The sequence below is a fragment of the Betta splendens genome, chromosome 1 (assembly GCF_900634795.4).
Source record: "Betta splendens chromosome 1, fBetSpl5.4, whole genome shotgun sequence".
NCBI classification, from domain to species: Eukaryota; Metazoa; Chordata; class Actinopteri; order Anabantiformes; family Osphronemidae; genus Betta; species Betta splendens.
The window spans coordinates 5,838,453-5,856,756 of record NC_040881.3 but is presented as its reverse complement, the minus strand read 5'-3'; the positions used below and the strand labels follow the sequence as shown (position 1 = coordinate 5,856,756).

At 42.8% G+C, this 18,304-nt stretch overlaps 1 protein-coding gene across 2 annotated transcripts; it reads left to right on the top strand.

The window, feature by feature from the left end:
- The first annotated feature begins 4,236 nt into the window (after positions 1–4,236).
- smad1 (SMAD family member 1) lies at positions 4,237–18,034 on the top strand. Of its 2 annotated transcripts, XM_029157443.3 has the most exons (8): positions 4,295–4,369; positions 11,457–11,530; positions 11,611–12,159; positions 13,062–13,301; positions 13,394–13,510; positions 15,015–15,236; positions 15,474–15,730; positions 16,471–18,034. In XM_029157443.3, the coding sequence occupies exons 3-8, from the start codon at positions 11,760–11,762 to the stop codon at positions 16,612–16,614; spliced, it is 1,380 nt and encodes a 459-aa protein (XP_029013276.1). In that variant the 5' UTR covers positions 4,295–4,369; positions 11,457–11,530; positions 11,611–11,759; the 3' UTR covers positions 16,615–18,034. The 2 variants fall into 2 exon arrangements, with proteins under 2 accessions (XP_029013267.1, XP_029013276.1); XM_029157434.3 differs by lacking the exon at positions 11,457–11,530 and having other exon boundaries at positions 4,237–4,369.
- Positions 18,035–18,304: the final 270 nt, after the last annotated feature.

Below are 18,304 nucleotides of genomic sequence, written 5' to 3'. Positions count from 1 at the left end.
GTGTTTCTGTTGATTCCACTAACGTTCTGTCTCACATCGTACTGTTTAGCCACTGAACTCCCACATCTTCGTGGCCAGGTCACAGTGACTTGATTCCATCCGTGTCTTGATTCCATCTTAAATGCTATTTAAACACTGGCCATTCTGCCCTCTATCTCTTTGTTTCGGGGCTGTAAAACACAGCAAACGCTCTGAGCAGGTAGCAGCAGGCCTCCCGCTGTGAGCTGTGACGGCGCTTCAGAAGGTGTAACGTGTCAGGCTCGTGGACCAAAGGGGAAACGCCCCGCACTGGACGCCAATCCTTTTGCACGTCAGGATCGCTGTGGGCAATTTACAGCCGCAAGAGCGAAACCCAGGGCCACGGAGCCCGTGGGGCTGCACCTGTACACGGGGACAGCTGGTCCGCGTACAGGTGCAGCAACACGTGTCCACCCGGAAGCAGGCGCCGGCGGCTGGTCGAGGTGACTGACAGCTGTGCCGCCGAGGGTTAACGGTCCCATCTAACAAGTGACCGTGGCAGCTGCCGTCATCTGCCCCCCCCCCCGCACCTCCTCCACCACCCGCAGACCGAACCCATCTCCCGGTTAAACCAGCGCTCACAGCGGGGCACAGCAGCCTCAGAGGGACCGCTCTGCTTTGGGTGAGGATGTTGGTGAGCGTAGGGGAGTGTCGGGGTGAGGGGGTGAGGGGGGGGGAGGGGTGCAGGCACTGTACTCCAGGGAGTCTCATTTCACACAGCGGGAATAAATGAATCAGCTTCATCCGGCGCGCAGACAGCGATCAGACCGGCAGCAGCGCCCATCGCGCGCGAGCGTCGGTGCGGACGCCGACCTTAAAGTGACGTGAACGCACGCTCTGATTGGCGCACGCGCCTCTGCCAGTGAAGGTGGGAGCGGCAGGAGAGGAGGAGCCCCCGGAGACAGCGTTCGGATATTAGCACGGTGGACATTATTTCTAGAAGGACTCGCCGAAAGCCGTGCCAAACGAGCCGCCTGTTTGAAATGTGAGCTGGCCTGATGTACGGCTGCTTCACATTGCTGCAAAACACACACACACACACACGCACGCACACACACACACACACACGCACGCACGCACACACACACACACACGCACGCACACACACACACGCACGCACACACACACACACACACACACACACACTGATGGGACTGAAGGAGTGCCACCTAAACACGTGTGTCAGACATTTCTGGGAATTTCAACCCTGTGCTAATTCATCTAATTCATGGGAGTCTGTGGAGTTAATGTTGTAATCAATCCCGCCGTGCAGCCGCTCTTCCTCCCTCTGGTTAGCGACAGGCAGCGCTCCAAGGCTTCTAAATTGCTCCGGCTCTGCACAAACCCTGACCCAATAGAGGCCGCTGCTAAGTGGCCCATGGTAACGCGCTGTCTACACGCGTTACAGGCAACATGTCGGACTTCTTGACCTGCGTTGGACGAGACAGCACAGATGAACGTGATTCCTTCAAGAGATGAAGCTCTGTTTATGTGACGTAGGTGGACTTCCTAGCAAAACCAGGACAAAGAAAGAATAGCAGTTCAACACGATGGCATAAAAACATACGAGCATTTGCAAAGAGAGAGTTACTTTCTACTAAAGCGGCGCAAGAATGTGACATAAACAGGGAATGATTTACAAAAGACTCCTGGCTTTCAATTTTATCTTAGAGAGCATTTAATGAATATACACAGGGGTAGAACAGAAGAAGACTGATAATGGAGATGGAGTCGGGTTCTGCCAAATGGTAACAGCCATAAAAGATACACTTGATTATGTGAGGTTTGAACTGTAACACATTTTTAATCCTTTGACCATTTCCACATTGTGGATTCTCAGAAAAGAGACAGACTGATTCAAATCCAAGTTCTTCCAGCTGAGGCCAACATAACTTAAATTAAGCCTTTAGTTTGTCCAAACCGGGCCTGAACAGGCACCAGCCCAGCAATTTTACAGTCCCATCATAACTAAAATTACATGTGCATTAAATCTGATGTAAACTTTTAAACACTACCAGTCTGTGTGCTACAACTTTGATAGTTTATTGTGCAGTGAGTATTTATGGTCTCCCACCGAGCCGAACCCCGGCACGACTCTAACAGCAGTGGTTTTGGCACTTCTTCATGTGTCCAAACTGCTGCTCGTTCACACCAGTCGCGCTGGAGGAGCTGAACCAGCTCCTCAAGACTGCTGCAATTTAGTGTAGTGCACGGCGGCATTTGCATTATTCAGTTTGTGCCGTACGAAATGTGATTTACTTTGTGTTATCCACTTGAAAAATGCAAATATTTGCATTGTGCCTGCTTCAGATGGTGGGCGGCCAACACTCTCCTGCCAAGTAATCACATTCAGCATCAGAGCTCGTGAGTGTCTGTTGTTTGTTTTTGTTTCCTGTTTAATCTATTATATTTCAGAGAGCAAAACGCTACACATAGGCAGAAGAAATGAATAGCATTGAGGATGATGTCATATTAAGTAAAATAAAAAATACATGCAGTACTTCAGTTTACTGTACTGCAATAGGGCATTTTTTTAAAACAGAAAAGTTTACATTGTGGGGTTAGTTTTATAGTTTCTGAAAAAAAGCAGTTAAATTAAATTATGGGGCTCAACATATATACTGTAAACACAACTAAATAAAAACAGCAATAAAAGAAAAAAAAATCACAATTAGTTTCAGTACAGCTGTGTAAAGATTCACCAAAGTAAAACTACTGTGGCTCCATAGGAATATTTATATGTTTGTAAAGCAATAAAGTGCCATAAAGTCTGATGAAGTGAAAGTCATAAATTCAGGAGCCTCTTCCCTGCAGCGGTGGGCTTGTAAAGGTCCGCGGTCTGCTGCATGTGCAGCTGCCCGTTGTGCGCATGCGTGTGGTAGAGGGGAATCCTTAAACTCAAAAAGCTCGAGGAGCCTTCTTACTAATCCTCATCCTCATCATCATCATCATCGCCTGCTCCCCCTTCTCGCGCCGTTTCCCACTTTTCCCAGATTTATGCACGTGCAGTCCGATCCCGCCTCACTCAGACATTCTGTCGCCAGCGGCGTGACGTCACGTGCGGCAGTAGACTCCTCCGCTCTGAGCGGTTTCACTCCGCCTATCCTCGAGATAATCTAGTCCCCATCACAACGGCGAACCTGAACTTGACTGATGAACATGAGTTTTTGTCTTATTCTTACATTAAACTAAATGTATTGTTTTCAAGTTAAGAGTGTCAGGAAAACTACAGCATCAGTTCAATTAGGTATCAGATCACATAATCGATTAGGTTTTTAAAACTAATAATTAGTATTTTTTTTACAGAATTCAGATTTTTAAGGTAACTTTCATCATCTTAAATTTATTTTTTGTCAGAATTTCCATCTTTGTCCATAGAGTATAACCATTTACAAAATTACTATTTCATTTCTTTTGACACTTATGTGTCACTTATAAGAAAATGACTTTTTATGTCTGCAGTTGCGCTGCCTTGATGCTATTTAATGCATTATCATTCAATATTAATGAGAAGGTTTGAAACACCTGTTGGAAATTTCACCCTTTACAGTCTACGTCGTGTTAAAAAACTGTGTCAGGTCTGGACTGGTTGTGTATGCGTTATTGTCTAGCGTTTGAGATGATGGCATGTGTAAGCATGCTCCAGTGCTTACCCTGCTCTTGGACACTTTTGTACTCTTGACAACATAAATAATGCTTATCATATCACAATCAAAGCATAAGTGGAACCGAGAGGCAGGTTTAACACCAGGAAGTTCAGGAGTTCACCACAGATAAAGCTGCCTGCATATTGGTTTAAACAACTGCAGGAGACTGAGCACCAAGGGTAAAGATGTGTAGGAAATAGTAAGGAAAGGAACAAAATTGTCTTGTCTTGTAAATCAGGTTTTGTCCTGAAAACAACACATATGTGCACATGCAAATTAGAAAAATCCTTTAATTTGCCTTATTGTACAATTTGTGGTAACGCAGAATGTCATTGTGCACCAACTGCTATAAGACACATGTGCAACGATTGCATCAAACAAGCAAGCGCAAGTTGTTTTTAAAAAGAAACTGTGGAGACCTCGTAGCAGTCCAGCGTTACATAATGACTGCACACATTGAATGAGCGCGTTCCATGTGCGTAAAGTAGGTCTTGTTATTGTCGGCCCTGCATCCCGCGGCGTGATACTGGCGCTGAGCGGAGGGTGAGACGGCCCCGCGACACGCTGACGCCAGGCCGAGCAGACCTAAGACAGGCAGAGAGAGAGAGAGAGAGAGAGAGAGAGAGAGAGAGAGAGAGCATTGGTGGAGAGAGACTCATAGACACACATACACACACGAACAAGGAGCTGCGGTGTGAAGAAAGGTACTGTAAAGTTTAATTTTCTTTTCTTAACACGCTGAACGAGGAGGTTCTTTAACTGTATTTTGAATGGATGCATGGTGCGCGACTGTGATTCTGAGAAAGTAGATCCCAACGGTTACAAGCTCAACAGTGTGTCAACTTTTTCTTCCTTTTTCTCACAGTATCAAACGCAGCCTCCAAGTTTAGGTACATTTTCGAGAAGCTGTGAACTCATTCAACTGACTAAAACTGACTATTTTCATTATAAAAGCAGCACCTATTATAATGATGTAAAGTCGCTCACTGTATATTTTAGTGCAGCTGTAGGCTGGTAGTGAAACGTGTAGACGTACGACTTCTAGACGCTAACGATGCCGCAAAATACTATAAATGAATAGAGTATGTTAAATATAACGTGTTATTTCAGAAGGGAATTTAGTTTGTTCTGTCGCGATGAAACATGGTGGAAGTTTGTGATTTACTGAGAAGCAGGATGTAAAGCCACAAGTTCTGGGTGATTAGTGTTTGAGCTTGATTAGCATACGGTGTGTCTCAATTCTCATCACAGATTTCTAAAGATATTACTGTACTTTTACTATTACTATACAAAACATGAGCTGCAAATGCAGAACAGCTGCAACAGATTTTTTTGTTGTTAATATAAAAACGGATTTCATTGGCAGCTATCAAATGATTAAGCAAACACACATGATAGGTCCAGTATTTAGTGAAGTGTTATTTGTTTTATATGCTTAAGGAGTATATTTTAATCACCACTGATATAATGCACAAGAAAGTACATGTGACTACTATATTACCCCACAGATGCCTCTTATGCATGCTGTCTTTTTCTTTCTGCATAATCCTCTGATCCTCCAGCTGCTGCAGACTTAATCAGGCTATTTCAACTGGTGATGCCCGGTGTGTGCGTTTTACATATGTCTATGTGTTTAGGAATTTGTCCCACGTTTAAATCTCTGCATGTGAAGGAGCGATGGGGTGAGAGGCAGAAATGAGAGTAAGAGACCTACAGCAGCAAAGGCTAGATCTCCTGACATTATTGGAGAAGACATATCAGATTACCCAAAGGACAAGAATTTGTCCTTGTCTTTGCTTTACTTCCAGTTGTTTTATTGTGCATTCTGTATGCGGCTTTAAATTCAGTTTAAAAAAGAAACAAATGAATGGGATGAAGGCTAGAACAAAAGGAAAACAGTCAGTCAATCAACCTGTCTGTCTGTCTGTCTGTCTGTCTGTCTGTCTGTCTGTCTGTCTGTCTGTCTGTCTGTCTGTCTGTCTGTCTGTCTGTGTCTATATGCATAACCGAAAACTACTCAACTACAAGGTGTAAATATAGGTCAGTAGCATTCATATATCTAAGGTGTCAGTCATAATAGTAGTGAACAATGTCGCAACTCTCCTATGTGTCTGTGCAGTCAGGGCAACACGGCCTGCCATGTGTTGGGGTGAGATGTCCACCCTAACACAACACTGAGTGCCAGACGTGGTTGAGATGGCTGATTGAAACCCCTAGTGTTTGCTAGTTATGTCTGCAGCCACAGTGGACTGGTGCAGTTAGGACAGGAAGAATCTGATCCCACTATAGCCAGTCAAAGTCAGCGTGATCAAGGTGCTATTATATGTTTGCTACTAAGTAGTGTGATACCTAGATTTGACCTGAATTTTCGGTTTTATCTTTGTCAGTTCAGAGCCACACGTGTTGGTGTTTATGAGGAAAAGTGACTCCAGTGAGTGTTGAGAAGCCTCTCAGTCCAGTGTCTTAGGGTTTGCGCCTCATGTCTGCCTGTGGTTAGCATGTGACTTGAGTCACTGTGTAGGTAATATAGACATGTATATAGTATAATATAGACTTATTCAGAAAAAGCTGATACTGTAAAATTGCAGACAGCAATTGAGCTAAAGTTCTAGTATAGCTGCATTAGTTAAGGTGCAATTTATAATTTAGCAAGTTCCGAAAGATGAGATTTTGCAGAAAATCAAAATTTACTATGATTCATTTTTATTCATCATCTTTTGATCTGTTTTTTTCTGCAAATCAGAAAAAAAGATTTCTTTTTCTATTTTTTCACAAATGCAGAATGTTGGAGAAGCTGGATTTTCATAGTTTGATACAAGACTGAATCAATCAACAAAACATAATTAATTGCTGCCAATTAATGTTTAGTGATAATGTAAAATATTCTCTCAGCCCATACTGTAGTTCATTAACGTCAAGTCTTTCAGGCAAACACACCTCCTGTATGTCACTTCAACCTTTGTTTGACTGTCTGAGGGACTTAAGAGCATGGCTGGCATGAAATTCTTTGCACCATAACGATGGCAAACCCAAGTGCATTCTGTCTGGGGACCCTGCTCCGCTGGTGGCCTTTGGCCAGGGTCTTGGGCCTCGAACTCCACGTCTGAAGACCACAGTAGAAAAACTAGGATTGATGTTTGATAATGACCTGAGATTTGAAAAACAGATTAATGCAATCTTGAAGGCAAGCTTTCTCCACCTGAGACTTTTAAGCAAAGTCAAGTCATCCCTTTATTTTATTGACTTTAAAATTGCAATCCAGATTTGACTATTGTAATGCCTTGTATCCTGGAGTTAATCAGACATCACTTGGTCGTCTTCAGTAATTTCGTTGTACCTGTACAATGACAAATAAAGTTCTATTCTATGGTTCAAAATGCTGCTGCTCGTCTCTTAACAAGAAGGTTTGACCATGTAACCCCCAATCTGGCCTCTCTTCACTGGCTTCCAGTTAATTTTAGAATTGATATTAAGTTATTGACCTATGTTTTCAAGGCTTTGGACTGACACGCTCCACACTGTGGAGTGAGTTGCTGCAGCGGCACATTGCAGCAAGATCACTCAGGTCCTCTAATCAGTTTCCTTTAAACGTTCCCAGGGCCAAATGCAAACGTTGGGGTGATCAGGCCTTCTCTGTGTTAGCTCCTAAATTATGGAACAGATTACCTCTGGATGTCAGAACTGCTGGCTTTTAAATGACCGTAAAAACATATTTATTTTCTTTAGCTTTTAACACTTGGTAAAGTCTGATACTGTCTTTTAATCACAGTTTTGATGCCTTTTTGCGTTTTCTTTTATCTATTTTACTTATTGTCTCTTATGTGAAGTACTTTGGTCAACAAGATGTTGTGCTATATAAATAAACTTGATTTGATTTGATTCAAAGGGTCACCTTAAGGTATAATAAAATTTACTATAGATGCTTCTCTAGAGATAATTTCTTACTTCGTAGTTGCATTACTATGATTTGTGTTTGTGAAAAGGCAAATATTGCATCCTTGTAGTGTGAGTATCCACCCAGTAATGACCCTTGAAGGCACTTAATCCAGAAGTGCTGGTTTGAGAGACCAGATATATGAGCGTTCTCCATCTCTCTCTAAATTTCTCACTCTGTCCCTGAGCTCTGCCTTTGCCATCATTCTCACTTTCTTCCTCTCATCCTCTCTTTCTGTTTCTTTCCCCCTCTCTCCCTGTCTTTATCTATTGCTCTCTCTTCCTGCACTCTCCTTTTTATAGTCTGTGACTCCACTGAGTGGGGGCTAATGGAGGCCCCATCCAGGACCCTGCTCATAAATAATGTAGCTTCTTTATAATGCCCCATCCCTAGGGAGGGTCCAGAGAGCATCATTACTGCCTCCTCATCCCACACAGCCCAAGCCTAAATTGATTAACAGACACTGGAACAGTGCAAGATGATCCACGAGGCTAGTGTAGTGGCTAATAGCTTGCACCAGGTAGGTCAAAGCCTACGCCTATCAGTGTCGCATGATCCCATTCTGTGCTACCATTAGCCTGGTTTTCTGTCCAGTGAGCTAACAGATGACCATAACACAGTGCTGCTAACGCAATACCGAGAGAGCACTGGTCGGACTTGGTCATGGAAAATGTTTTTTATGACGCTGTTCTGCAAATGATGGATTTCTTAGCATCTAAGTGGAGGATGATAGCAGCAAAGGCCTGCAGGAATCTATATGTTGTCCTCAATTTTAATCTGAGCAAAACATAATGACACTTAAATGCTGAAGACATGCAGGGTTTATTAAAGTAGCAGTTAAGAAGATAATTTGCCCAAAAATGTTAAGGCAGCATTCAAATATGATTTTTACAGTCTTGATAATCTAGTCATAGCATGCAGAAAATGTCTTAGTCAACTTACAGTAGTCAGGGGGGACAAGTCTCACTTCGGACTTCAGACATCAATATTTAATATTAATATTTAAATGAAACGCAGTTAGAAAAATAAATGATGCAGCCCCAGGATAGTTAGTAGTTGTTGATAATTTAGATAAAAAACAGTATTTAAAGACACCTCTTTAAGTTCTGAAAAGAAAATAGTAATTGGCAAGTTAACTGACAATGAAAATGAACTATCATTTCAGCTCAAAAGAAAATTGTTGAGGGTAAAAGTTAAGGTTAAGAGTTTAAATCATTGACCTTGTCTGTAATTTTTTAAAGATTTATCCCTAGTTTGTAGGGTTGCTACATTTCTCCAGTTCACAAATGAGCCAATTCCTGCTTTTAGGTGGGATAAAGAATGACAATCCTTGTGGGCTAGAGCCAGAAATATAATTCCATCCATAAAAAGTAGTTCTGCAAAAATGGCAACAATAATGGATGAGATCAGCACAGCTGTGCGGTTTGTCACTGAAGTAACAGCTTTAAAATCTACATTTGTCTTACAATACAAATTGCCAGGTAACTCATCCAATATTATGTCATCCTCCCTGGATCAGGGAGTGAATGCACTGTGAACACACAAGCTGCAAATACACACACACACACACACACACACACACACACACACACACACACACACACACACACACACACACACACACACACACACACACACACACACACACATAGATGGCTGTTTATGACAAGTAAACATCCCAGTCTATACATAGTGTACATATAGATACTGTACAGACAGGCACAATGGCGCCTTTATATTTTGACTGTCTTACAGACCGCTGCAAGCTAGCATTGTCCAAGGAAGCAACACAAAACCGTATCAGGCTCTTTAAATAAGCATGTGGTCAGGTCACCCGTCAGATATTAAGCTTGGAAATATCCAAGAGATATGGTCTCCAGCTGCAGGCATTTGACAATAGAGGATTGTGAGGTCTACTCCAGATGTTACAGGACAGAACTTTGTGGAATCTTTCATTTGAACTGGATTAAAGCTAGTCTTTGTGGAGCTACTTCTAAGCTTGTGCTGATAGTGCTGCGTGTCACTGAGAGGTCATCAAAGCAGTTGTGTGGCTGGAAGCTGATCAAACAGACTCTGTATTTCTGGGTGGCGACCTTGGTGCAAATATGATGTTGCTGTTTTTGCCTTTTGAACTTTTATGTTTTATTGTTAGAGACGCAGTTGAGGGGACAGTAGACAGTTTTGCTCCGAAGCTGGCAAGGTCACACACTCCATCAAGTGAACTGATAGGTTTATATTATGACCACGGTAAAGTGTAGGTAACCAAAATATATCTATAGTAAATAGAGTTTAAAGTGAGAGATAGAAAAATAAAATAAAGGGGGGACCACCTCCTTTTTCTTAGTGTTTCCCAGGGTGCAGGTCACAATAAGGAGAAGTGATGTTGCTGCCCTTCTGGTGATATAGATATAAAGAAACTATGCAGGCAGTTTCCTGTTGCTCTGATATTGAGGAGAGGGTGTGATATCACACTTGGATCTTCAGAGATATTCTTTCCTTTAAAGTGACACACATACAGACACACCTCAGTCCCGTCTCGTGTTTCCTTCCTCATATGTTCATAGTTCAGTGTCACTTGTGATGAGCCAGTCTGATTCGGGGGACAAAGCTAAGTATAGAGGCAACATTCAGCTTTCCAGTCAGTATGGCTGATAAAAGTATCCACAACACACACAAACACGCCCACTTACACAGATAAACAGCACCTGTTCTTATCAAGCCTCCCTGTCCATTTGTCAGTATGATGCTGCCTACACATGCGATAGCAGACAAAGATAGAACTCGCTGTTCATCTCGTAAACTGAAGGGCCAGGAATAACTGCAGAGAAGTCGTAATGATGTATTTGTTCCTGCTCGTGGGAAATTCTATATACCACTGGTTTTACTGAGTGATGCATCCCAACACATGACTTAGTGTGGTGAGCAGATGCCGGACTTTTGACAAGCTGTTCATCTGAACATTTGTGCGTAGTCAAATCTCAACCACAACTGTGTTTTTATCTTCCTAATTGCATTAAAAAAACTTGAAGAAAGTGGAGGTAGTAGAGCTTTATGGGCTCTTGTTTTCACTTTGCATTCACCTCCTGCTCACAGAATGGCTCCTGTGGGACTCAAGTGAATGGACACATTTTTTCAGGGGACCACATGCACTTCCTTTTTATTGTCCCAGACATTTTCACTGTTTATTGCTTGGCTGTGAGGAAGCTTTATACAACATGTGCCTCGGCAGGGCCTTCATTGAAAATGTCCTTCCTCTAAAATCTAAAAGACCTTTGAAAATCTCAAAAGCACTGTTTTTGCTCACCAAGATGTGTATAGTAGGCTGTATGTATTTATTTACTTCATAGCAATTTAGCTTTATTGGAGTCTTATGAATAAATTAAAAAAAATACACCCACTTGGGTCTTAGAAAGAAGTAAAAGATTTGCAACTTTTTTGATCTGTGAAACCAAGTGAATATTTATTGTTAAACCAATGATTTGAATACAAACAACAAATGTTCAATTCAAATATAACTACATAGAGTCACATTACCCTTATAAGTTTAATTTATCTGGAAAATAATTAGCTGATATTGAAGAAACATATAATTTGATCTGCCATATAAATGTAGCTAGAAATAGACAAAGAAGAAATTGACCTGAAACACTTATTGAGGAAACTAGCTGTCATTTATGCAACTTAAGGATCAAAGCTGCCAAAACCTTCCAGGCGGTGTAGGCTGGATACAGTATGTAGAGTCCTTTAGTGTAAATGATATTCATTAGAGGTGGTAATGTGACAAGCCATTTGGCCAGGAAGCTATCCTGAAAATGTCTGAGTAAGTGTCCATTATGACCGCGCTCCTGCTTTCCCAGAAGCCCTGACTGGCAGACCCTACCAACTATAACTGTGACATCATTCACTTCGTCAAACCTGGTGGTGGAGAGAGGTCAATGCTCACTGTAGCTGCAGCACCTTTGTGAGAGAAATGACATAGCCAGGTAAACTCTGTCTCTCTTTTTCTTCTAGTGAGTGGCTGCTATCAAGAGGACCTGTTTGTAAGCTGAGGAAAACTGTTTAGATCTCACCCTTTGCCTTCTAAGACTGGACTATCCCTCATCACAGTGCACAGTTCCTTCTGGACAGAAAGGAGAGGGGAGGAGGGCGGCTTGTCCATTATGAACGTCACCTCGCTTTTCTCTTTCACCAGCCCAGCGGTCAAACGGCTGCTGGGATGGAAGCAGGGAGATGAGGAGGAGAAATGGGCAGAAAAGGCTGTGGATGCTCTGGTCAAAAAACTGAAAAAGAAGAAGGGAGCCATGGAGGAGCTGGAACGGGCGCTCAGCTGCCCGGGTCAACCCAGTAACTGTGTGACGATCCCTCGATCCCTGGATGGACGGCTGCAGGTGTCCCACAGGAAAGGCCTACCGCATGTCATCTACTGCCGGGTGTGGCGCTGGCCCGACCTGCAGTCCCACCACGAGCTGAAGGCCCTGGAGTGCTGCGAGTACCCCTTTGGCTCCAAACAGAAGGATGTGTGTATCAATCCCTACCACTACAAACGAGTGGACAGTCCAGGTAGGTCCACAGCTAGTCAGGCCTGTGTGACTGTGAGGGTGAATGGCTGTCTGTTAATGAGTTAGTGATGACCGGCTACCTGAGCAGGATGTACCAGTAACAGCAGTGATGGGCTCCAGCACCTCGCAATCATTGACTTAATAGAATGGATGCCCAATATATAGTACATTTTACTTACTTTTACTTCTTACCATTCTCATACTGTAAGTATAGTAGAGAAACAAGACCAATCAACACTGTGTGGCCTCCTGCTAAACAGAGAATGAGGGTCAGCTGACAAGACAGAAACAGCTGCGTGCTGAGTGCGTGTGTGTTCGTTCATGTGTGTGTGGAGCAGGAAATTCTGTCTGGGGGAGAATGAGGGCTTTGTTTGGGGCATGCTCTGAACTTCAGACTCTTTTTCTCATGCACACATGTAGACACAGGGAGGTGCACGCTTTTGTACTTGCATGCGCACGTTACAACAACGAGGACACACACACACACACACACACACACACACACACACACACACACACACACACACACACACACACACACACACACACACACACACAAGCCTCTCAAAGGACAGATGGAACAGGAAGCCGGTCACCCACACACAATTGAAGGAAAGAGTTGTTGCCTGCCTTGCACACTTTTTGTTTAAGCCGTGGGTGGGAGATGGAGGGCTAAGGTGATTTAGCCCCGGAGCACCGGCCTGTCCTCACTTTGCTCTCCACCCGCATGCACACATCCTGTCAGTGTCCCCTCACGATTCTCCCAAAGTCCACAGCTTTACACTGTGTTACATATAACCTTTGAAATAGACTATTACACAAGCAGATCTTGTATGATGCACCCTATGCGTTGCCCTGATCAGTCCCTGACGTAACCACTTCTACGTCCTTCTTTCATGTCAGTACTGCCGCCGGTGCTGGTACCAAGGAACAGCGAGTTTAATGCCAAGCATACGATGTTGCCCCGCTTCCGCAACCCTCTACAGCAGAATGAGCCGCACATGCCTCAGAACGCCACCTTCCCAGAGTCCTTTGCTCAGGCCAACACGATGCCTTTCCCACACTCTCCAGGAAGCGGCAGCAGTGGCACCTTCCCTCATTCACCATCCAGCTCTGACCCTGGCAGTCCATTCCAGATGTCAGGTGAGCAGATGTACTGAAATTGTTTTAACATTTTTTTCCTTTCCTTGTCAACAACAACACTCACATCTTTCCTGTTTTCCCTCCATAATCAGAGACTCCACCTCCTGCCTGCATGCCTCCAGAGGAGCCGATGACTCAGGATTGTCCGCAGCCAATGGACACCAACCTCATGGCTCCATCTTTGCCTCTAGAGAGTAACAACCGTGCTGGTAAACACTGAAGCTTTCATTTCATGCACACACCCCTATCCTTGTCTTTGTGGTGATATCATCAAATACTCAGCTGCACCTGCTGTCTTGATCTACTGCTGCAGTGATTTTTATTTATTTTACAAATAGGCACATCTTTAGTTGGGGTGTTGTACTGTACAAAATATTCTTACAGACCCCTTGTTTACAGAGAACCTTTGTTTGCGGAAATGAGCCCAGATGAAGCTTAAACCCTAAGCAAATTAAAGCAGGCCTCAGAACAGGTTTAATGGGCCTATAAAACCCAGGCTTATGCCATCTCTGCTGGTGGTAATGACTTAAGACTTGTTAACGATAAGATCACTAATTACCTTCCAACTTTCAGATCTAAAATGTGGTGCAGTAAGTGCTGCTATCATGACTTTGTGGTTTTGCCTTTATTGTGCTGGACTGACACATGTGAGCACCGCTTTAAAAAAACTGTAATGTGTGTGGACCATTCAGAACCATCCGATATGGAAGAAAGCTTCTATCCACGCTCAGTAGGATTCTACACTGTTAGTGTTGTAGATGCCCCTGGCTCTGTGTAGATGTCATCTGATTGTCTTCGAGGCTCGTGTTTCTTGCTTTGTCAGACCCTGTGGTAACACTGTCATGTTATTCTGAGCGCTCAGCAGTTTATTTGCTGAGCATAGTGTATCAGAATAGATACAAACAATGGCAAAAAGAACTGAAATATGACCTCAGTTGTATTAAATTATCATTTGCTAAATTAAATGAAGTGCTCTATTAATGCACCTCAATGCAAAGTGTTTTTACATCTTCTGAACTTTTGTTTAAACAAATTTCCTGAAACTGATCCATAGTTTTACTTGTTTATCGTCATGTGCTGGACTCTCTACCCACATATGGTATCGGCAGTAGCGGGAAGGGCGGTTGAAAGCTGGAAGTGGGAGTTTGGGGAGTTTTTAACGTCTTTTCCACAAGCTGCATCCTGTACATGGGAGTGGATCTCTATTGTAGGCCAACTCTAGGGAGGAGGCAGACATAACACACCTGCTATCCAGTGCCACGTTACAAAGGACGTTTGGAAAAAGTATGTGCTTAGATAAACATGATTTATTCCTCTCTCTCGGACAGGGTGAGCCCAGCTGGCACTCAGAAACCAGGCACCGAAAGCAAGGCCAGGCATTGCTATTGACTGTTTGTCTGCTCAGTAAAAGCTGGCACAGAGAACACAGACAGTCTGCATGCTTTAGGATACATCTGCATTGATTTTGTTCAGTGTAAATGTGCACAGATGTAGTCAATGGGCCCTATGCATTTATTCACGTTGTTATGGGCTACATGGGACAGTTTGGGAAACATAATAGTGTAGATGAAGATGTAGAGCTGAGCCTCTGGTGTCTGCTGGGAGCTTGTCTTTGTAGTACTGTCCACATCACATTAAACACATCTACATGTGTCGCTGCAGATGCAGTCAACTCAGCTCATTTCTGTGATGTCTTATGTGTTGCCTGTGCAGATGTGCAGCCCGTGGCATATGAAGAACCGAAGCACTGGTGCTCTATTGTTTACTACGAGCTCAACAACCGTGTTGGAGAGGCGTTCCAGGCGTCCTCCACCAGTGTGCTCGTCGACGGCTTCACAGATCCCTCCAACAACCGCAACCGATTCTGTCTCGGCCTGCTCTCTAACGTCAACCGCAACTCTACCATTGAGAACACCCGGCGGCACATTGGCAAAGGTGCAGTACACAAACCTGCTCAATCACTGCTATAAGCTGTTAGCAGACAAGTCTAAATCAATTTAGCCAATAGAAATTGTAATTGCACACGGCACAGAATACAAACAACAAATTGCGTTTTATTTTATTGATTGGAAATATTTGCCTCACTAATGTTTTGGTGACTTTTATTCTGATGACACCACAGCCCTGCTTCTCCAAATCACCAGCAATTTATCCTTCCCTCCTGCTTCTTAGGAGTTCATCTGTATTATGTTGGAGGCGAGGTGTACGCAGAATGCCTGAGCGATAGCAGTATCTTCGTCCAGAGTCGTAACTGTAACTACCACCATGGCTTCCATCCCACAACTGTGTGTAAGATTCCTAGTCGCTGCAGCCTGAAGATTTTTAACAACCAGGAGTTCGCTGAGCTGCTGGCCCAGTCTGTCAATCATGGCTTCGAGGCTGTTTATGAGCTCACCAAAATGTGTACCATCCGCATGAGCTTTGTTAAGGTAAGAGAAGAGTAGCTTTTGTTTGGTTTGACTCTGTATTATAGTTAGGTTCTTTTGGGGAAAAAACTGAAACCCCTCTGTATCAAATTAGTTGAGATTCAGGATTTTTACTTGCGGAGGAGGGAGCAGTTTACATCTAGGCAACTTCCTCTCACTTCAAGAGGGAAGAGAGTACAGCTTAGTTATATGGAGAGCTTCCACTCTGGGGTGGTGCATAGCCACACAATACATGGGAAAAATATTTCCTGCACCAAGCACATCAGATAAAGATGCTACAGTACTGTACACACAGATACTCCCTATTCTTGCAGAGCAGAAGGGAGAAAACGTGTCTGAGAACACCAAGGTCACAGCCACAACAAACCAGCAAACAATGTTTCAATGATTAAAATGCAGTATATTTCCAACAGGTCCAATTTATAGACCTCAGCTGAAATCAGCATTTCATGTTAATTTTTGGTTTTGTTACATATGATGATGAGGTTTTATTTTGAAACTTTATACCACTACTTTAAAATCTGACATATTTATTTTTGTTCATATTTATTTTCTGACAACAACTTAAGTCAGCATAGGAAAAATTCCAAATCAAAGCGCAGAACAGGACAAGAAAAAGGATATGGAGAACCAAAAAGAGCAAGATGTGTTAATGTGTATGTCATTTACTAATTAATTAAGAGAGAAAGGAATAGCAGTCATGCCTCTATCTTTGTTTTACACCATGCGTCCATATGTTTCAGGGCTGGGGAGCAGAGTACCACCGCCAGGATGTGACCAGCACACCCTGCTGGATTGAAATCCACTTGCACGGTCCCTTGCAGTGGTTGGATAAGGTGCTAACACAGATGGGATCTCCCCACAACCCCATATCCTCCGTCTCCTAGGCTTCACTGTCTTTAGCCCTGTGGCTGTCCATACCCCAGCATTTTGGTCAAAGTAGCAAGAATAGCAGCTAACTGGTTCCAGACTGGTTTGTGGTTCAGTCACTAACTGGTTTTGACTAAAACACAAGCTGATCTGGGACCAGCAGGGTGGGGGAGGTTGTTGTATAGGTTGGTTTGTTCTCTACTTGAAGGACGTCTGAATTGGGCACATTTGCAGACTGGAAGAGGATAAGCAAAGTGAGCGTGATGCAACTGGAAGATACTTGATCTTTGTGACCAACTGTAATAATTAGACCATCACTCTCATCGTAACACAAGTATCCTCCCACTTGCTCCGACAATGTCTCTTTTTCATTGTTATATTATTCTGACTCATAACTAGTTTGCATCTAAATATTCCCATAGAAATCCACAGATAAATGTGTAGTTACAATAATTATGGGACATTCCAAGTCACTGAAATTGCAGTCGGTCACCATTTCCTGTCTTACTGTAGTAAGATCAGCATGAAATGTACTGAAATGTACACATTTTTGAAGATAGCAGCGACTTGGACGGTGACCAATATGACTGACAAATAAAGCATACCTCCACTTTCACAAATAGGCCATTTTTTCAAAATGGCTTAGGTATAAATTAAAAGTAGTGCAAAGTTGACATGAAATTTAAATATGACAGATTTGAAATATAATAAAATAACAAAATGGGGGGAGTTTGAGAGTTTAGAGTGGAGCGTAGCACAGAAGGGGCATTTCAGACATTAAAGGCTAATGCTTAATTGTTGCTCATCTTGTGTTACACTCGTGTTTCAAATCAATTTTAAGAAGAACATAATAGTGTTTAGACACAATCACTATTAGAATATGTGCTGTGCAGTCCGGTTTGGCAAATCCTAGTTTGGTTAGTATTTGGTGTAGTATTTAAAACCAGTAGCTATGCGTCACCTGAGGCAGAGGCAAATGTAAATGCAGTGTAGTTTTTCCATTGCTGTGTTCTCAGCAAAATCAAGTGTCAAATATTGAGTCAGATGGAGCAGCATAAATATGTCATATAACTATGCTTTGTTCTCCTATTATATTAAACAACACTTGTCAGCATTCAAATTCAATTGTTGAATGATAAAGGGCGTCTCTTTTTGAAGACCCAGTTAGATTTTTTAAATGCCATTGAGTTCTTCTTTGCTTGGAGCAATCCTTTTTACTATGAAACTGTTGTACTCTATACATTCTTTTTGTATTTTTGAATATGTTTTGTTTTTTTTGTCTGCACTTTTACATGTTGCCCTGGGATTTAGGTTTGTTTTGTTTTTTTTCCCTTCATCTACTTTTGCTCAGTGACGCTCCCAGAAAAGCAGTTTTATTCCATGAATATCAAGTCTCGACTGGAAGATTCAATAAAATTGTTTCATTACTTGTCAACATGTCTGTGTCATAACTTTATGAACACTGTGTGTGTGTTTGTGTGTGTGTGGGGGGGGCAGACCTTAATTAGTGATGCGTAACAAAGCCACCTTCACAAATGTGAAGCATAATTGCATTTTCCAGTAAAACTGCATGGGAATGCACAAAGTCATGTGTTTCCATTGTTTTATTTTATGACAATACTGGAATGGTTGCAGCAGTCTTCCAGGAAACTCCCCTGGAAATCACTGACTGGAGTTTGTCTGTTTATATGCGCTGGAGTTTCATTC

Bases quoted from the DNA above. Each gene is read 5' to 3' on its own strand.
- smad1 (XM_029157434.3), top strand. From the start codon at position 11,760: ATGAACGTCACCTCGCTTTTCTCTTTCACCAGCCCAGCGGTCAAACGG. The intron at 12,160-13,061 runs GTAGGTCCACAG...CTTTCATGTCAG, and splicing joins CAAACGAGTGGACAGTCCAG to TACTGCCGCCGGTGCTGGTA. The intron at 13,511-15,014 runs GTAAACACTGAA...TTGCCTGTGCAG, and splicing joins AGAGAGTAACAACCGTGCTG to ATGTGCAGCCCGTGGCATAT.